The following is an 18,423-nucleotide window of genomic DNA, read 5'->3' as shown; positions in this document are numbered from 1 at the left end:
TTGGGGAACTAAAAGGGAGTCCTCAGCTCTTTAAATAAAGTGAGTGACACTCTTATACTTCACCCAGTCAGATGACTGCATCTCCAGGCATTTCTGCCTCTATTTTCTGCTCCTTTTTATTATTTTCCTAGCTCATCCTGGCTGTGACTCTGTTTTACAACATATATGATCTGTAAACTACTAAATAAACTATAAGACATGTTGCTTATAAAATTATGTCTATTAAAATATTTCTAGATTATAAAAAATGCTCAGGTCAAATATAATGATCTACGGAAATGTGCCTTCTATGATCTAAGGATAACATGAAATTTCTTTTAAAAAGGTGAGTAGAAATAGCTAGAAACAATTATTGAAAAAAAATCAATTTTCTTTAAAATCCCAAGAAAAGTATGAGTATGATTTATTTATGTCTCTGCTAATAATTAAAATTAATATTTAGCAATTATCCTTGGAGGGGATTTATGTGCTTTGTTCTAATCTTCTATCCACAATTAAGAAAGAAACTAAATTTCGGCAGTGTTATTTAACTTGAATGCGTGCCTGAGAGTTAAATTTGGAACAACTATACAGTTGTCATGTGGCCCTTGTTTGGTACTAGAGAACTGAGGTCAGCATGAATGACCACATTAGTGAGGCAGGCTCCTGCGTCCTCCATGAAAGGGTGTTAATTAAAAAAACAGATTTTTGCACCAAGGGTTATCAAACACTTCTAAAATGCTATAAAATATTGTACTACAATAAGTGCTTTGGTTGATCCTTTAAAATTCCATCAGTGGTCTAATTCTTGAAGACTCAATATCCTTTCCCTAAAGATTTTTTTATAGCTTTAGTCAGCTTGGGGAAAATACAAAAGGCAATGAAAAATAAAGGAGCCAATCCCTGTCTACTTTCTCCATTTTATCTTTCCATAAGCATAAATGTCATCTAAATATATCCTTACAACAGAGAAAAAAGGCATGATTGTGCAATTAACAAAGGGGAAAGAGTTCTTTATGACAATCTTTTTTCTCGATAATTCTAAATATCTGCTTATGCTACTGTTGAGGACATTATCATTTCCCCAAAGTTTTGCTGAATAGATGAGACAGGAATGTATTCCAAACTGATAATTATTGCAACACTGTCACACTCTATGATGTAATACTGAAATGGAAATGTTTTCAATGAAACTTTGTCGAGTGACAGTTAATTTAAGCTACAGTATGAGGAGATTACAAAGAAGAAATTTTAAGGAAAAGCAAAAGCAAAAGGGTTCCTTGTTTTCCTTCAGCTCATTTTTAAAAGGCCGGCATTAGAACAAGTACCCAAATGGAATAATGGTGACTGAAATGTTTATGAAGTAAGAAATTTATAAACACCAGAATAACAATCTTCTGGAAGACAGAATAGTTGGCACATCCTGTCTGGTTCTTAATATCAGGAAAATTATAAAGATAATGTAATGATCCCCTTATTCACTGTTTATTTCTGAACAAGGCGACTCCTAGCCCTTATACTTCTAGGCAATGTAGCCTCCTAAAGTAGTTGAGAACCTAAAAAGCACTTTTTATGACATCTTTAGCCTCCTTAACATGTTCTCTTATGCAGGATTCATTTCTGTAATTACCAATACATGATTATATGTAAAACTGTTCAACAGTATCTCCAGGTAGACCACTAATCATAGAATTGCTATTCTATGCACCGTCACTGAATCACTTACGTAGTGTTAATTGAGGGACTACTATGTCCTACATTATACTGTAGGACAGTATAGTGATATACAAGGAAACGGCACATGATCCCCGCCTTCAAGGAAATTACATTTGGGTTGTGTTAACTATATCAATCCACAGGAAACAGAAAACCATGTAACAGTGCATATTTACATGCTATTGGTGTGGTAAGAGTAGCCAATATTCAGCAGAAAAAGGTCAGTTGGAATAAAATAATAGAATGCAATTAAAGAGTTTGTCTAAACACTTCCTCTGAGATGCAATGCAATTAAGGAAGGTTTGCTCCATTGAGGAAGTGGGTTTTGAATTAGGCCTTAAACAACGAGTTGACTGAAAATAAATGTGAAATTAGAAGGGATTTAACTGAATTAATTTATCTCTCTTTTCCTGATTTTATTTGTATAAAGACATACATACCCTACCCAATTGAGCTTTGTCAAATAATCAGCCCATAAATACACAAAGTATACGTGATTAACACTGCTTTTAATGCCAAAAGACAGCTTATTTTCTTAATCCAAAGCTCACTTTATGTAATTATTCTTTTTGTAAACTACTACTTGGTTATATTAACACTTGAATAATCTTGACAAGAATTTGCTCTAAGCAGTTAAAGATCCAGATGCTGATCAGCATGCATTAAGTGATTCAGCTTAATTGGTTCCATCCAGATAAATTACTTACCTCAGTTCCTATCACAATTTCTTCCCTGGTAGAGAAGAACAGAAACTCATATAGCTTGTAGTGTTGAAATAAGCTGAAATATAAAATAAACGTGTGACTCTGATTAATTTAGTTCAGGAAAAAAAGTAAATATATAAGAGCATTTATTAAAGGAAAGTTGTTCATATTTACCAAGCTAAAGACATTAAACACTATTCCGGAGGTAACCACCTCCTTTATTCTAAAATAAATTGTTCAGAAATGCTAACAAATTGAAGGTTTACATTTTGAGACATTGACAGTACACCTCAGTACCTAAAATAATATCAGTAAATTAATCTGCGATGAGTAGATAGCTTTGGGATAAGGGATCAATTAGATTACACCCTGACTTCTCCTGGTTTATAACTAAAAAATGCATTGCCCCTAAATAACACCAAACTTCACATTATTTTTCCTATTTTCCTATTTCCAAAATGGAGTCACTTTTCTCTGGCATGAATGGCCCTGAATTCTACAATCTACTCCCATATCAATTACTTCTCACGTTATCAAACTGTTTCAAGATTAAATTAATCTCTGATAACACCTGAAAAATAATGCAACATGAACTAAAATCCATTTAGAAGATGTCTTATTTTCTTGTAGAAGGTTTGATCGAACATCAAAGCGAGGAATTAATTTAAGAAAGGTAATTTCTTCAATTCCTACCCTAAAGACTAGGTGGTCAGCAGACAAAAATTATAAAGAGCCAAATATTTGTTCCTTAAAATATTTCCAGGAAGTTTAAAGACCTCAGCAATGTATTATTAAGAGTTAAAATTTCACTGAAGGGTTGACTTCTAATATCCTGTTTGTGATAATATTTGAATTTTTCTAATTCTCTTCCCGCTGGTTGGGAAAATTAATAGACTCATAATACAGCAAAATGCCCAAGAACAAAAAATTGTCTTAGTGGTTTCTCTTTCACTCTGGTGCCTTTTGCTATTTAAGAAAATTGATTTTAATATAACTGAGAAATTAACATTTGCAAAATGTAGCTACAGAGCATGTATAATAATGGCTTCTCCTGAATGCTGTAATGGATCAAAGTTTCAATTCATTTGAAATCAATGAAGAAATCCTCAGGCAGCTGGGTCTCTCTGAGTTATATTAGCAGTTGATCTCACTACTAACACAATCCATTAAAAAGTGATGGGTGTGCAGACTCAGTCATGGTGGGGTTTTTTTGGAAAAAAAAACACACCTTATGTATTCAAATTAGTCATCAACATTCAGAAAACTAACTTAGCTTTTGACATTACTTTGATTTGTTGGCTAGAAAATACATCAAGATTAGTGAAGTTTGATGATTCAATGAAGCAAAATAAATTCAAATTCTCCCTTCCTTACATTGCTTACTTAGAAAAAGCTTTAAGGTTAAAAAGATTATACTGGCAATAACTGATTTTGAGTAGAAAAATTAGACTGTAGAGTATTTTGAAAATAGTTTGGCTTCCTCTTAGTGAATTAGTGTAAAATTTTTCTCCATCTCGAAGTTAATTCATAAGTATTCTTTCTTGCAAGTTCATAATGTTTCAGACTTATTCTACCCATTAATATAGTAATTAGATTTTGCAAAGCCAATAATAAAATAAAATGCATGATTTGGATGCAGTGGTCAAAGATGCAAGGTTGGGGGCAAGGCCAGGGTGAGACAGGTGAGGGAAGGGAGGCACTTACTGAGGGGCAGGTCAAGTGGCCTCCATTGCCCCACGCTGGTCCCCACCTTTGTTGGGGTTCTAACTTTACCAAGAAGTTATTAGATGGCCTCCCATGGGAAAAAAGTGACACTTCTGCTATGAGAGTACGTTTCCTCCCTCTTCTTTTGGACTTCTGGCTGACTCAAGCCCCAGACTATTTTGTTAAACATCTTGTCTTAGTCCAAAATCAAAGGAAAATACCCAGAAAGAAAATGGGTCAAGATGTCTGGCTCCATACCAGGCAGTACAATACCTTGTTGTACACAAAGGGGCACTGTTGATTTTCCTATTTTGAGTATATGCCTATGAACATTACCTTCACCTAATTCCCAGGGAATAGGTAGACTACACAATGACAGAATTGTACTTAGACCAGATATGTATCTAAGTGATGTCTTATATTGAAAAAGGTGCAGGAGCATTTACCTCTATATTTGTATGTATTATATAATATTTACAAATGTATATATTGCACAAGTAGATTCCTCAGTACTTACAGTAATGTTGGGGAAGAATTTTGGCATTTTTTCAAATCACGGATATATGACAGCATATGCAATTTAGACTCTATTAACATTATCAACTGAGACTTCAATTTTATTGCCAGTTAAGTTTCACATACTATGGGGTCATTTTCTAAAAATTTCTCTCCCTCAATTGATGAGGGCTTTCACTGGTTGAGTAAATTTAATATCAGGTTAAACTGAAGCATGCTTGTACTTTCAATAATTGAGTTAGCGTCATATTTATAAAATTTATTTGTAGTCATTAAAATGAAAAGTATTATGTGATTTAATTGCCACTAAACTTACATTTGTGAATCTATGAGGCATTCTGAACAGCTGTTATAGAAAAGCACATTTCTCTTTATATAACCTCAGCATCAATCCTAGATCTCATACTGATATTTCATTTTCTGTAACAGGTATATTTAAAATACATAATTTCTTTGAAATCCCACTATGAAGATTCAACAGTACCAAAAATAATTCTGATTTACGTTATGTGACTAATCTCTCAAATGTTACCTGTTTTTTTGTTGTTGTTTTTTTAAAAGATTAGGGATTTTTGGTATGTGGTTACCCTGGTTAGGATCGAACAGTGACTAATACTGACATCTTTTCCTAACTTTATCATTTTCTGAAGTAAAATGTCAAGAATTACATTGATGAACATTTGTCCAGAGAGATGAGATGAAAGAGAAAAGAGCTGCCAGCTTTCACCATCTAGAAGGTGTCACTGTGGTGCCTGCATGGGTTTTGCTTCTATGGTTAACTATCAGTCCTGATGCCCATTATAAACCTCCTGGGCTTAGAGCTTAGCTGTAAAAATGTGTTCTGCAAGAGAGACCTGGCAGGTCCAAACAGAGAAGGGAAAGAAGGATGCTATCCAAATGTTCAGAGGACCCCCTTCCCCCGTGGTTCCCAAGCCCTGACAGGCAGAAAGACCTTGGGAAACAGGTTCTTCTCTAACTCTGCATTTCCACTCCCTCCCTCCACACAAGGATCTTGCTTTACTCTAATTGATATGAAGACTATTGTGGCTTTTAGTGGGACACACACATTAGGAGGTATGTTTTTATGTTAAGAAATCATATTATATCAAATGCTATTATAGAAAAACATATTATATCATGTACCATTATTAATTCATGCCAGAAACCAGTATATAAACCTTATCATATTAAACACATTAATATTTAAAAAGCTTCCAGACTACAACCAGGATCCTTGCCAAGCAAATCATGAACATGTCCAGGATATCACGCAGCACCCTTTATTTTGCAATTTTAAAATTTAAAGTTGGAAAACACTGCAGTGTACAGTATTAGAGGAACAAAGATACTCTGCAGAAGCTTTTAGTTAGACAAAAGAAAGATTTTTACCAACTCTTGTTTAAATATTTGCAAACTCTAAAAACATCCCCTGGGAGGGATGCATGACTCTAATGCAGACCTTGTGACAGATTATATAAAAAGACAGATTTCTTAGTTCACCAATGAAGAATCACTGTAATAAAAATACTTTTCCTCCATATACCATCATTTTCTAAGCAGAAAGAAAAACTTACTGAGTTTAATTGGTCAATACTACAAAATATTTTGGGGCACATAATAAATTTGAGGAAGGGTGTACATAAATCTCTTTAATTTCTAATACAAAGTATTTAAAACAAATGTTTAAGTGGGAATGAACATTGCTTTTTAAAATGTAAAATTTTGATATCAGGACAACTACCTAAAATATAGAGTGTATTGTAATCAAATCTGATAAATCTGAAAGAATTTTATTTATAAAATTGCATTAATTAGAGATTTAGAGAAAGAAGAAATGCTCACATAATTTATTATAATTCTAAATAAAATTATACTTTTCAAACACAAACCTTTTTTTAAGAATGCAAGGTTAGCTAAAACATTCAATGTTTTGACTTCTGTTTACTGAATGGAAGACTTGAATATTATCTAATTATTGGTTGGGTTAATTACTGCATAAATTTTGTAAATGTCAAACTGTGATAAAAATTGGGTTAGTTTCTTATTTAGTAGACATTTTCTAGAAAATATGAAATTAAAAATACATGATACTGAAAAGAAATCCATACCTGATTTGTAAGTAATCAATGATAGCATTGGCTTGTTTTATATCAAAGATATTCCATTTCTCATTTTTTTGTAAATGGGATGGTCCTATTTCAGCCATAACTTCTCCAAGCCATTTTATGCTGTCTTCTAAGGACATATGCAACGCTGAAAAAAAAAAAAAAATCCAGAGAAGTCTTAAGCATTGTTTTGGAAAAAAAAATCCAAGATGTCATTAATGTGCAAAAATGTACTTTTTCAGTATTTGTGAGGACAAATTTTAAAACTATTGTTTGTTTATGATAAACTAATAATTCCATTTGGTGTAAAAGAACAGCAGCTAACACACCCAACAAATGTAAATTACTATAACACTACACAACTGTCTAAAGAGTTTTCATTTAAAGACACAAAAATATTCAAAATCTATTTAAAGGTCACTTTAAAATGGAAAACAATTTTTTTTTTTTATGATCTTAGAATAAGAGCACATATATGGAAGTGACAGAAAAGTGGGTTGGATTAGCTGGTTAAGAAGGCCTACATGGTAGATTCAGTGACGGTAGATAGCAGAGCTGAACTTAGAGCTGAAAGTGTAAATGAACAGTCGACCAACACTTGGCTTTAGCTGATTGTTACCATGTGGGGATTTGGGCTTGAAGATTTTCAATAGATGCCAGAAATATGGATTTTTATGTAAAACATTGTTTTTTATTTTTTCCCTTTCAAGCTGCAGACTTAAACTTAAGTGAGCTGCTTCTCAAATGTACGCGTTGTGGTGCTGGTAAGAAAGAGCCAGATGACAGTGCAGAGTGACACGGACACCACTTTGCCACCATTACCCACAATAAACATGTCACTGATTGTGGTGTGTTCTCTTGCAACTAAAACCAAACAAACAACAAAACAACACTATCCTCTAATGCATTGGTTCAGCTGAAAAAGAAGGAAATGTCAAAAGCCTCTGACTTAACTTTTATAGTATCTATAATACAAATACTAATTTCCATCTTCTTTTCATGTTTGGTTATATTATGCTCATTTTTACTGTGACAGGCAAATATTACTTACAATCTACACACACCCAGAGATTCCTGTGTCCTGAGGCTAATTCCAGGTACCTGGAGTGTCGACTGCCCTTTGTTTGCTGACAATTGATGGGTATATGGATGTAAAACTGAAGAGCCTAAGGGTGGAGAGTTGAAAGACTCCAGCAAAACCAGGTTGGACCAGCTGCTTTGGGGAGGTGAATGTCAGTTGGGGGAGGGCTCAGCTGGGGGAGAACTGTGCTGTCCAATGTGAACCCCACCTTCAAATCCCAACCAAACCTCTATCTCCCTTAGGAAACACCATCAATAACCTTTCCACTTCTTGCTAATGAAGTAGAGTTTTCAGGGAGGTAGGAGAGGAGATAGCAGAGGAGTTATGAGAACATAGGCTGATTGTAGGACTCAGCCATTTCTGGATTACACAGCTACTCTTTCTAGGATGTAAGTGCTATGCCCCCAAATTATTAATAAAATGACTAATTTAAAATTTTAGGAAGGCACTATAAACACTAACTTGTAATTAGTTTAGTCTGGATTCTTTTCTAACTACAGGAATTAAAAAGAAGCAAAAAACTATTTAATAATCAAAATCTAGTTTTATGAATGACAATTGGTCCATTTCTCACAGCCACCCTCAGATCACCTTTTATGGAGGTCAGATACACAAATTACTGCTGGATAACTAGGCATTCCTATATCATTCTAAGTGGAGCACAATTATTATTCTGTATTTTGTTTTCCATGACAAACTTCTCTTGAAAATAGTATGAATAAATTTAGAAATGAAAACTGTTGGATAAAAGCAATTCAGATACGATGGATTAAAAATGTGATTATTTTATTAATAAAATGCTATTAATTAGAGATGCAGAGAAAAAAGAAATTCTTAGATAAACGATTATAATTCTAGATGTAATTACACTTATCAAGCAGAAAAATACATTTATATGACTATTTCCTTATGTTGAAATATAACTGACTCTTTAAAACAGTTTTTCGATTCTAATGTCTTTCTATAAATAATGGCTTTAAAAATTAAGAAAGTTATCATTTCACTTATCTAATGGAAATATTTGCTCTTTTAAAAATCACATTTAGTGATGTGATTAAACTATGAAAGATTAAACCATTTAAATAGTAAGGGCTGTTAGAAATAAAACTTGTCTTTGAAAATTTGGGGTACTGAAAGAACACACTAGACTTATAATTAGTTGGACGACTTAAATTGGTACCTCATAATTTCCACTGACTAGCTAGGTGATCTGAGTTTCATTTTCCTTATCTATAAATGAAAATAATATCAATTTTCAAAATTACAGTGCTGTTGTGAGGATTAAATAAGAACTGTGACTCTTGGTAAATTGAAAAGATACATATACGAAAATATACTATAGGTGTATAGTGCATTTCAGAATTCGGCCCAAAGCCAGGCACATTTGGTAGAGTAGTCAAAGGGATGGGCTCTCACTCACTGGGGTTGACGCTTGTGACTTTAAGAAGTTATTTAACCTCTCTGAACCTAACTTATTTTTCTCATTTTTAAAATGGGGAGTATAATAGAACTAGTTCATAAGGTTGTGTGTGAATTAAATGAGACAGTATTTGGAAGGCAAATGACACTGTGACTGGCACAAGTTAATCATACATAAATGTTACTTATCATTACCATTCCTATTTGGGGAAAAACAATTCAACTTTATGGAACTAAAAAAGTACTCTATGGTTATTTACTAATATTCACCTTCAATATAGGGAATCAATTCAGTCCCATGGACCTGGATAGAGGCCAGATATCCAGTCTATCTAATACTTTACAGCTTGTCCTTGGTCAGGCCCTGGAAAGACTTGACCCCAAAATGTATATTGTTAAGACAACCTTACAAATTCTATATTCCATAATACTGATCCAATTTGATTCCAGGTGGGTTGTCTGCAGAATGCCTGGTAGGTAATGGAGCACCAGTTTGAGACAAAAAACAGATCAGAAACTGAGTCAGTATAAAATGCAGTTCCCACACCAGAATTTTATTAATAATGGTTGACCACACTTCAGCTAAGCGCTCAGACTGGGCTCTTCAGTGTTTTTTCTATTAAGATGTTGCTGGGTGGGAATGCTCGCTGTGAACTCAGGATTCCACCACCTCTTAGCATAAGCGTAAACACACTTCACCTCTTCCCTGGCACACTTGCCTAAGATTACATTCTTTCCTGATGATAACTGTAACCTTGCTAGGTTTAAAGATTTAAGGGAATTTTTTTGTCTCCTGCCAGAAGAAAACACTAGATCCCTTGCTTTTTTCCTGGTTAGGTTTTACATACGTACTTTCGCTCTCTCATAGTTTATGAGTAGTTAGATGGATCCTGCTCAAGTTTAAAAATTCATTTTTGACCTGATATGAACAATATAAAGTTTCACGTAGGAGAAATATTCTTGAATCAGTTGCAAGTTATGGAAAAAGTTTAAAATGGAAATATCTTGTCAAATTTGGAATGTGAGGTTTGTGAACATTTTTTACTTTCCATTACTCTGTTTCTAGTTTGTGAATACTCAGCTCAGGGGTTGCAAAGGTTAGGATTGTTCATGTCATATATTCTTTTTTACAATTTACTTTTTGATTGGTGATATATTCACATGGCTCAAAAAACATATGTGAAAATATATTATGAAAAGACTCTTCAATCCCTGTTACCCACATGCCCAGTTCCCACACCCTTCCCTATAGAAAACTTTGATTAATTTTTTCTATATTCTAACATTTCTTTGTATATATAACAAATAAAAGCATACATAAATTCTCCTTTTTGTCTCTTTTATAAACAAAAGCACACAATTTTGTACCTTGCTTTACTTAATAAATAACAAGATACAATTTCTCATACAATACCTACAAAGCTTTCTCATTGTTTCCTTTTTATAGCTGCATACTATTCCATTTAAGGGTTAGGCTAATCCCTACTAAGTAACTTTTAATTTCAGAGTAGTTTTAGATTTATGGAAAAGTGCAATAATATTACAGCGAGTTCCCAAACACTCATAGACAGATTTCCTTATTGTTAACATCTATCTGGTACATTTGGCACAACTAATGAACAAATACTTTCTTTGGATTTCTTTGTTTTTATTAAAATATTTTTTCTGTTGAAGGATCCCATCCAGGACACCACATTACATTTATTTGTCACATCTCCTTAGACTATACAATTTCTCAGACTCTCCTTGTTTTTGATGGCCTTGACAGTTTTGAGAAGTGTTAGGTATTTTGCAGTATGTCCTTCAATTTGGGTTTATCTGATACTTTGGTCATGATTAGACAGGGGTGACGGGTGTTGGGGAGGAAAACTACAGTAGCATTCTCACATTATATCAAGGGTATATGCTATTTGACATGGCTCATCACTAACAGTGTCGGTCTTAATCAAATGGCTCAGGCAGTATTTCTCAGGCTTCTCTAGGGAAAAGTTACCGTTTGTCCCCCTTTCCCTACTGTCTTCTTTGGAGGGAAGTCACTGTGTAGCCCACGCATAAGGGGTGGGGAGCTGTGCTTCACCTTCTGAGGGTGAAGTATCTACATAAATTGTTGGGAATTCTGTGTGAGAGATTTGCACATTTTATCCCTGTTCATTATTTATTCAATCACTAATGTACATCAGTATGGTTTCATGGATGTGAATTTCATACTTTTATAATTCAGTACTATGTTATTTTGTTCAAATTGTTCCAAGTTTGGACATTGGTAGCTTTTTCAGTTAGCTTTTCTATTCCTTTGACATACTGCCATCATTTTCATTTTTGAGTACATACTAATGCCACGACAAGTCGCCCCAGGCTCATGTTTTATGTTCCTTATTCCAGGTGTACAATTAGCCATTTTTCTAAGAAGCCCTGGTTTCTTTTGTTGAAGAATGAAATTACAAACCAAAACCTGGGTCCTGGGTATGCTCATAGCTACTGGGATGTCATTACTTCTCGGCCCTCTCTGTGGACAGAGCTAAGAGGTATATGTGTGTACACTTAACATAACTATATATCTGTATCTATATTAAATTAAACATGAGTTCACAGTGGTGTCTCAGGTTTATGTTTCCAATCTTTTGCTTTTACAAACATTACTGCAACTAATGACTTTACATATGTGCCAGGTCACAAGTGTGCAAGTGGTTATGTAGGATAAATTTCCAAAAGTGGAATTGCTCGGTCAAAGGGACAACACATTTGTAAATTTTATAGGTAGCTGCTACCTTAATGGGTTTTTAATGTATATTTCCATCAGCAATGTAGGACAGTATCTGCTTTCTTCCATCTTTGACAGCTGAGAATGCTACCAAAATTTTAGTTTTGTGAATCTGATATATGACAAATGATATTTCTGTGTAGTTTTAATTAGCATTTTTCTTATTGTTTTTAAGGCTGAACTTTTCATTTGTTTAACAATCAATTGTTAATTGTTTAACAATCAATCAATTGCATTTATTTCACATCCTTGGCATACTGTTCTATTGCATTTTTGGTCTTTTTCTTTCTGCTGCTGCATGCTCTTTTTATAATTCAGAACTTAATCGTTTGCTGTTATCTGCAATGCAATAATCTTCCCAGTTTCTTATTCTTCTTTTGATTTTCCTTTTGGTATTTTTTTCTTTGCAGACTTCTGACTCTTATACATCAAATTTAACTACCTTTGTCTTTATGGTTTCTAGGCATAATTATAATGTCTTCCCCATCCAAGGTTATAAAGAAATTAAACATTTTTATAGTTCCATTTATTTTCCATTTAAGTGTTTGATCCATTTGGAATGTATTCTGGTTTATGGACAGAGAGATGTTTGCATTCAATTTTATGTTATTTTTTTATAGATGGATACCCAGTTGAATACTATTTATCGAATAGTAGATCTTTTCACCACAGATTTGAGATGTCATTTTATCAAACAGTAACTCCCAATGCTTGGGCCTATTTCTAAACTTTTGGTTTGTCTGTTTAGACATTCACCACTGTGTGCAAATATTTGACATTTTATAATACTACTACTATAATACTTCTAATAACAAAATAGGCCATAGCTTATTACACTATTTAAAGGCAGTTTTTCTGGCTATTTGTATTTGTTAAGAGTGACTTCTTTAACCAAGTACGATGCAAACTGAGATTCATTCAAACTGTTGTATCATGATTTCATTTTTACTGTCCAGTTAGTGTTCCATTATATGTTCATTGTATGGACATAGCATAGTTTGTTTACCTGTTCACCTATTGACACACATTTGATTTGTATTGTTTTCAGTTTGGGGCACTTATGAGTAAAGCTACTACAAAATATTCATGTACAGGTTTTTGTGTGAACCTACGTTTTTCTTTCTTTAGAAAGTAATGCCTAGGAGTGGGACTGATGGATCATACAATTTTATTTAAAAATTGCCAACCATTTTTCAGAGTGGCTGTGCCATCTTGTATTGGCAAAACTCATGCTCTGGTTGCTCTGTATCCTTGTCAGAATTTGGTATTTTTAATTTTAGCCATTCTACTAGGTATGTAGTGGTATCCAAATGGTTTTAATTTACATTTCCCCAACGGCTAATGATGTTGAACATCTTTTCATGTGTTTATTTGCATCCTTACATCTTCTTCGGTGAAGAATTCTGTTCAAATTATTTGCCTATTTTTAAAAGAGATAAACTTTATTTTAGAATAGATTGGTATTTATAGAAAAATTACAAAAATAGTACTGAGAATTCTTGTGTACTCCATACAGTTTCTTACTTTTAACATCTTACATTATTATGGTACATTCATTACAACTAATAGCACTATTTGTACATTCTAATTAACTGAAGTCCATATTTTATTAGATTTCCTTCATTTTTACTTTATGTCCTTTTTCTGTTCCAGGATCCCATCCAGGATACTACATTATATTGACTAGTCATGTCTCCTGAGGTTCCCTAGACTGAATAGTTTCTCAGACTTTTCTTGTTTTTTGATAATCTTGTCAGTTTGACGAGTACTGGTCAGATATTTTGTACAATCTTTCTCAATTTGGATTTTTCTGATGTTTTCATCATGGTTAGACAGGTGTTATGGGTTTTGATGGCTTTGTTCATTTTTAACAGGATTGTTTGTTTTCTTATTGAGTTTTGAGAGTCTTTTATATATTATGGATACAAGTCCTTTGTCAGATACGCGATTTGCAAATGTTTTTTTCCTGTTTATAGTTTGTCTTTTCATTCTTTGAACAGTGATGTTCATAAAACAAATGTTTTAGTTTGCTACTGTCGAATTTATTAATTTTTTCTTTTATGGGTCATGTTTTGGTCATCAAGAACTTCTTGTATAACCCCAGTTGTGAAGATTTTCTCCTATGTTTTCTTCTAAAATATTTATAATTTTACATTTTAAATTTATATCTATGATCTAACTGTATAGAGCTAATTGCATCAAGTGAAAGGTTTAGGTTGAGGCATATTTTTTTTTCAACATACATGAGCAGTTGTTCCCACAACATTTGTTGAAAAGGCTACCCTGTTCCACTAATTCTTTAACAAGAATTTTATAGTTATTGGATTATTGGGGTATCTATATCTATTTCATCTTGGGTGACTTTTGTTAGTTCTTGGTTTTTAAGGAATTGTTTTATTTCCTAATTTATGTACATAATAGTATTCTCTTAATATCCTGTTAATGTATGCAGGGTCTGGAAGTGATATCCCTATTTTTATACCTGATCATGATAATTTGTGCCTTTTTTTTTCGTAGTCAGTTTTGCTTCACGTTTATTAATTTTTCTGACCTTTTCAAAGATCCAGGTTTCACTGTTTTGGTTTTTTTGTTTTCAATTTCATGATTTCTTTATTCCTTCTTTCTTTCCTGCTTGATTTATGCTCTTTGTTTTTTACTGACTCCTAAGGTTTAAGCTTAGATTATTAGCTTTAGACTTTGTCTCTTTTCTAATATAAACATTTAATGATATGAACTTCCCTCTTATCATTGGCTGAGCTGTACCACACAAATTTTCATGTTTTATTTTAATTTATTTAAAAATCTTTTCTAATATCTGTTGAGACTTTCTCTTTGACCCGTGGACTATTGAGAATTATGTTGTTTAATATCTAGTGTTTGAAGATTTACCTGATATGTTTGTCAACTTCTTGTTTAATTCCATAATGGAAAGAGGACATTCTTGTATGATGTCAATTATTTTAAATTTAAGGAAGGTGTTTTGATCCAGGATATGGTCCACCTTGGTGAATGTTCCATGTGAACTTGAAAAGAATGACTATTCTGCTGTTTTGGAGTGGACTGCTCTATAAATGTCAATTAGATCCAGTTGGTTGATTTTCTTTTTTCTTTTGGTTTAGTTTGGTCCTATTACCCTTTTGAATTTATAGGTTTGTGTCTTTTGCCAAATATGGGATGTTTTCAGCCATTGTTTCTTCAAATGTTTGTTTAGCACACTGTTCTTTCTCTTATCCGATTGGGACTCTGATGATATGTGTATTAAAACTTTGGTTGTCCTATAGGCTCCTGAGGTTTTGTTCATATTTTCCCTGTATTGTTCAGACTGGGTAATTTCTGTTGCTCTATCTTCAAGTTCACTGATTTTCTTTCTGTTGTCTCCTCTCCATTCTGCAATTGATTTCATCCAGTGAGATTTTAATTATGGTTACCGTATACTATGGTTTTAAAATTTCCATTTGTGTCTTCTTTATACCTTCCACTTCTTTCATGATACTATACATTTTAACATTTGTTTCAAGAATGTTCACTATTGTTCATTTAATTACTCTTATAATAGCTGTTTTGAAGTCTTTGGCATATAATTTCAACATCCATTTCATCTTATTTTTGGCATCTGTTATTTTCCATGCAAGTTGAGATTTACCAATAACTTTGGCAATGGTGTTGAAAGAATCTGTTTCGAGACATGTAGTATTCAAAGATTATATAAATATTTGTGTCACGAGGAAAAAATAATAGCCAAAGTCTGTCTTTCTGATGATTAGCTAAAAATCCCTTTTTGGGAGATTGTAGGTTTACAATTGAAACTAAAACAACATGACATTACTTATTAGGTCTCTCAATAATAAAATATGTATCATTAATTGTAGTATTTGGAAAGACTGAATTCTCAAGACTAGCTACCTGAGACTTCAATCTTTGTTTTAGCTTTATTCCATGTTTCCCATGTGTAGGATAATTTGAAATCATTCAGTTAATATCATAATTTGTTTTTATTAATTATCAAATGTAGTTATTTTTTCTTCTATTGGCACAGTTATTTATATTTGTCATGGCACATACCTGAGTAAAATCAAAGATGAAATTCTCCAACTTTCAGAGGAGGAAGATGATAATTTCTCATCTTCATATATGAGAACTACCAATTCTTCCCTTGTAAAGGTGACTAGGAGCAGGAAGAATGCAAAGGGCATGAGTGGCTTCTCTATTACTCTTGCTAACTCACTTAAAACATCCCCTGTATCAGTGTAGTTGGAAATTGACACATAGAACAGACCAGTCTTTGTGTGACCACAAGGCATCCACAAATTTTCCTGGGATGATGGTGACAATTCTATAGGCGGAGCAAGGTCTTTTACCTGCCCAACTAAAAATAAAAAGATACTAAAAACAAGCAAACAACCAAAAAGAAGTAAAAGAGGAAGGAAGGAAAAAAAAGAAAGGAAAAAAGAAAAAGGAAGGAAGGAAGGAAGGAGGGGAAGAGGAAGGTGGGGAAGGAGGGAAAAAGAAAGAAAGAAGTTGTCTCCCAAATGACACAAGCACTTCTTTCAGTTGACAGATACCTTTACATTTATTGTGCTCATCTTCTTTTGGTTATACAGTAGACATCCAAATTTTAGTTCTGTCATTTCCCAGCTATACGACCTTGCTCTCTGGACTGTTGCTCAACTCTGAGACAGTGGTTATAAATCCTTCCCGCAGGAGGATTTGCTCTGAGGTTCAATAATGTATGTTAAAGGTTAGAACCAAACATAGTACCTAGAACACAGAGCTGGCAATGAATAAATGATAGACTTCCTTCTTTTCCTCCTTATAAGAAGCAATTCTATTTATTCTCAAACAAAAGTTATCACATTTAAAATTGCTCCAAGGAAGAATTTCCAAATTTTCTGTAGTAACTGATCTCAATGTTATATTAGAAAAAACGTCACAAATCTAAGTGTATGTGAGTAATGTCTACTTACTAGGGTTTTGAGATTTACCAAAGTACCTCCTCTTATCAGTCATTCTGAGATATCCCAGTAATAGATATAGATAGAATGAAATGAAAATAGTTCAGACAATGAAGAAATACCTAAATAAATTTGAACAACTTGATGATTTTGGGATGGGTGGCACTGATAAGATTTTAAAATGAAACTAACACATCTTTGGCAAATTAAGAGCATGTTAGCATTACTAAGTATAATTTGAAGTTTTACAACTTAACAAAGGTATGAACTATATTTTTGTTATGCCCAGGAAAAAAACATAATTTTCATTGAAGGAATTACTGTAAAATTAGGAACTTTTGCTTAATAACATAATTTAGATGGTGGACTAAATTTTCTTTTCTTTAAAAATAGAGAAAAATAATGTACTTACTTTTAAGATTATGAAGTAGCATATCTAGTAAAGTCATAAATTGTGAATACTGAATAATAGAAAAGTCCATTCCTCTAGCCCACAAAAATCCAGATACATAGTAATCTAGTAGAATGGCTTCTTTTAAACAGGTTTTAATATTTTTGAAGTTCAAAAACGTTTCCAGTTTTCTGTAACAAAAAGAAAAATCAAGGTATTAAAATCAGATTAAATACTGAACAGTTCCTTAACTAAGTTTTGAAAAGGTAAATATTCAATATCTTTTATACAACTAAGTTTCTTTTCTTTCTGACAATGTTCTGTAGATTGTTAAATATTTATTTTATTTTATTTTTTAAAGAATTCCAGCTATTTATATTTTACTCACTTTTTTTCCTATAACTATAATTTTCCCTTTAACCTTCAAAAAATTTTTTTCAAATTGATTTCCTTTTCATTTTATATACTTTTCTTATTACTGTCTTCTATGTCCATTAGTATTTTCAGCAGCACTAATTCTCCCTTGGGCTTATAAATTTAACCTCTGCAAGATTATTCATTTTCTACTATTTTTAAAAATGTTTTATCATCTTTCATGTCTTATTATTTCTTCCTTTAGTTTTTATATCTGTTTTATGTTCTTGTGGTGATTGCGTCATAAGTTTTTTAAATTCATTATAAACATTTGATCATACTTTTTATCTGTTCATGGCTATATTTTTCTGGTGTATTTTCTTTCCCTGCCAGTTCTTTTTCCTACTCTTCTTTTTTTCTTGCAATAACCTTGTATGCATATGCCTTGCTAGTACTCAGATCTGGCCATGTTACAAGCTATTTTCTATATGAAATAAGTTTGTGTCAATAATTCCAGTTTTCACTCTTTTTTCAATTAATGGGGAAAAATAAAAAAAGTAGGATAGGTTCTTTTTACTATCACATAAAAAATCTATTTCTGGTAAATATGGGAAGCATCTGCTCCAAGCTTGTACATCCTGGCCCTCCTGTTGCAAACAAGGGTTCTTGGAGTGGCGCTTCAGGGTTTTCTCCTCACCTAAGAGAGTAAGTATATTTTCACTTTATTCTAAGATATTTAAA

General features: G+C 32.9%; 1 protein-coding gene across 10 annotated transcripts in view; it reads right to left on the bottom strand.

Annotated features, from left to right (window-relative positions):
- The window catches only part of CABCOCO1 (ciliary associated calcium binding coiled-coil 1), a 442,260-nt gene that overhangs the window by 95,943 nt on the left and 327,894 nt on the right, over positions 1-18,423 (bottom strand). For all 10 annotated transcript variants that reach the window (XM_074339483.1, XM_074339487.1, XM_074339484.1 and 7 more), the window contains 3 exons: positions 17,350-17,519; positions 6,728-6,872; positions 2,403-2,475 (listed from right to left, as the gene is read on the bottom strand). In XM_074339483.1, coding sequence (XP_074195584.1) covers positions 2,403-2,475; positions 6,728-6,872; positions 17,350-17,519 — 388 coding nt within the window. The remainder of the gene's footprint in view (positions 1-2,402; positions 2,476-6,727; positions 6,873-17,349; positions 17,520-18,423) is intronic.

The sequence above is a fragment of the Rhinolophus sinicus genome, linkage group LG07, assembly GCF_036562045.2.
Source record: "Rhinolophus sinicus isolate RSC01 linkage group LG07, ASM3656204v1, whole genome shotgun sequence".
NCBI lineage: Eukaryota > Metazoa > Chordata > Mammalia > Chiroptera > Rhinolophidae > Rhinolophus > Rhinolophus sinicus.
Note: the sequence above shows the minus strand (reverse complement) of the source record. Positions and strands in the feature narration are given on the sequence as shown.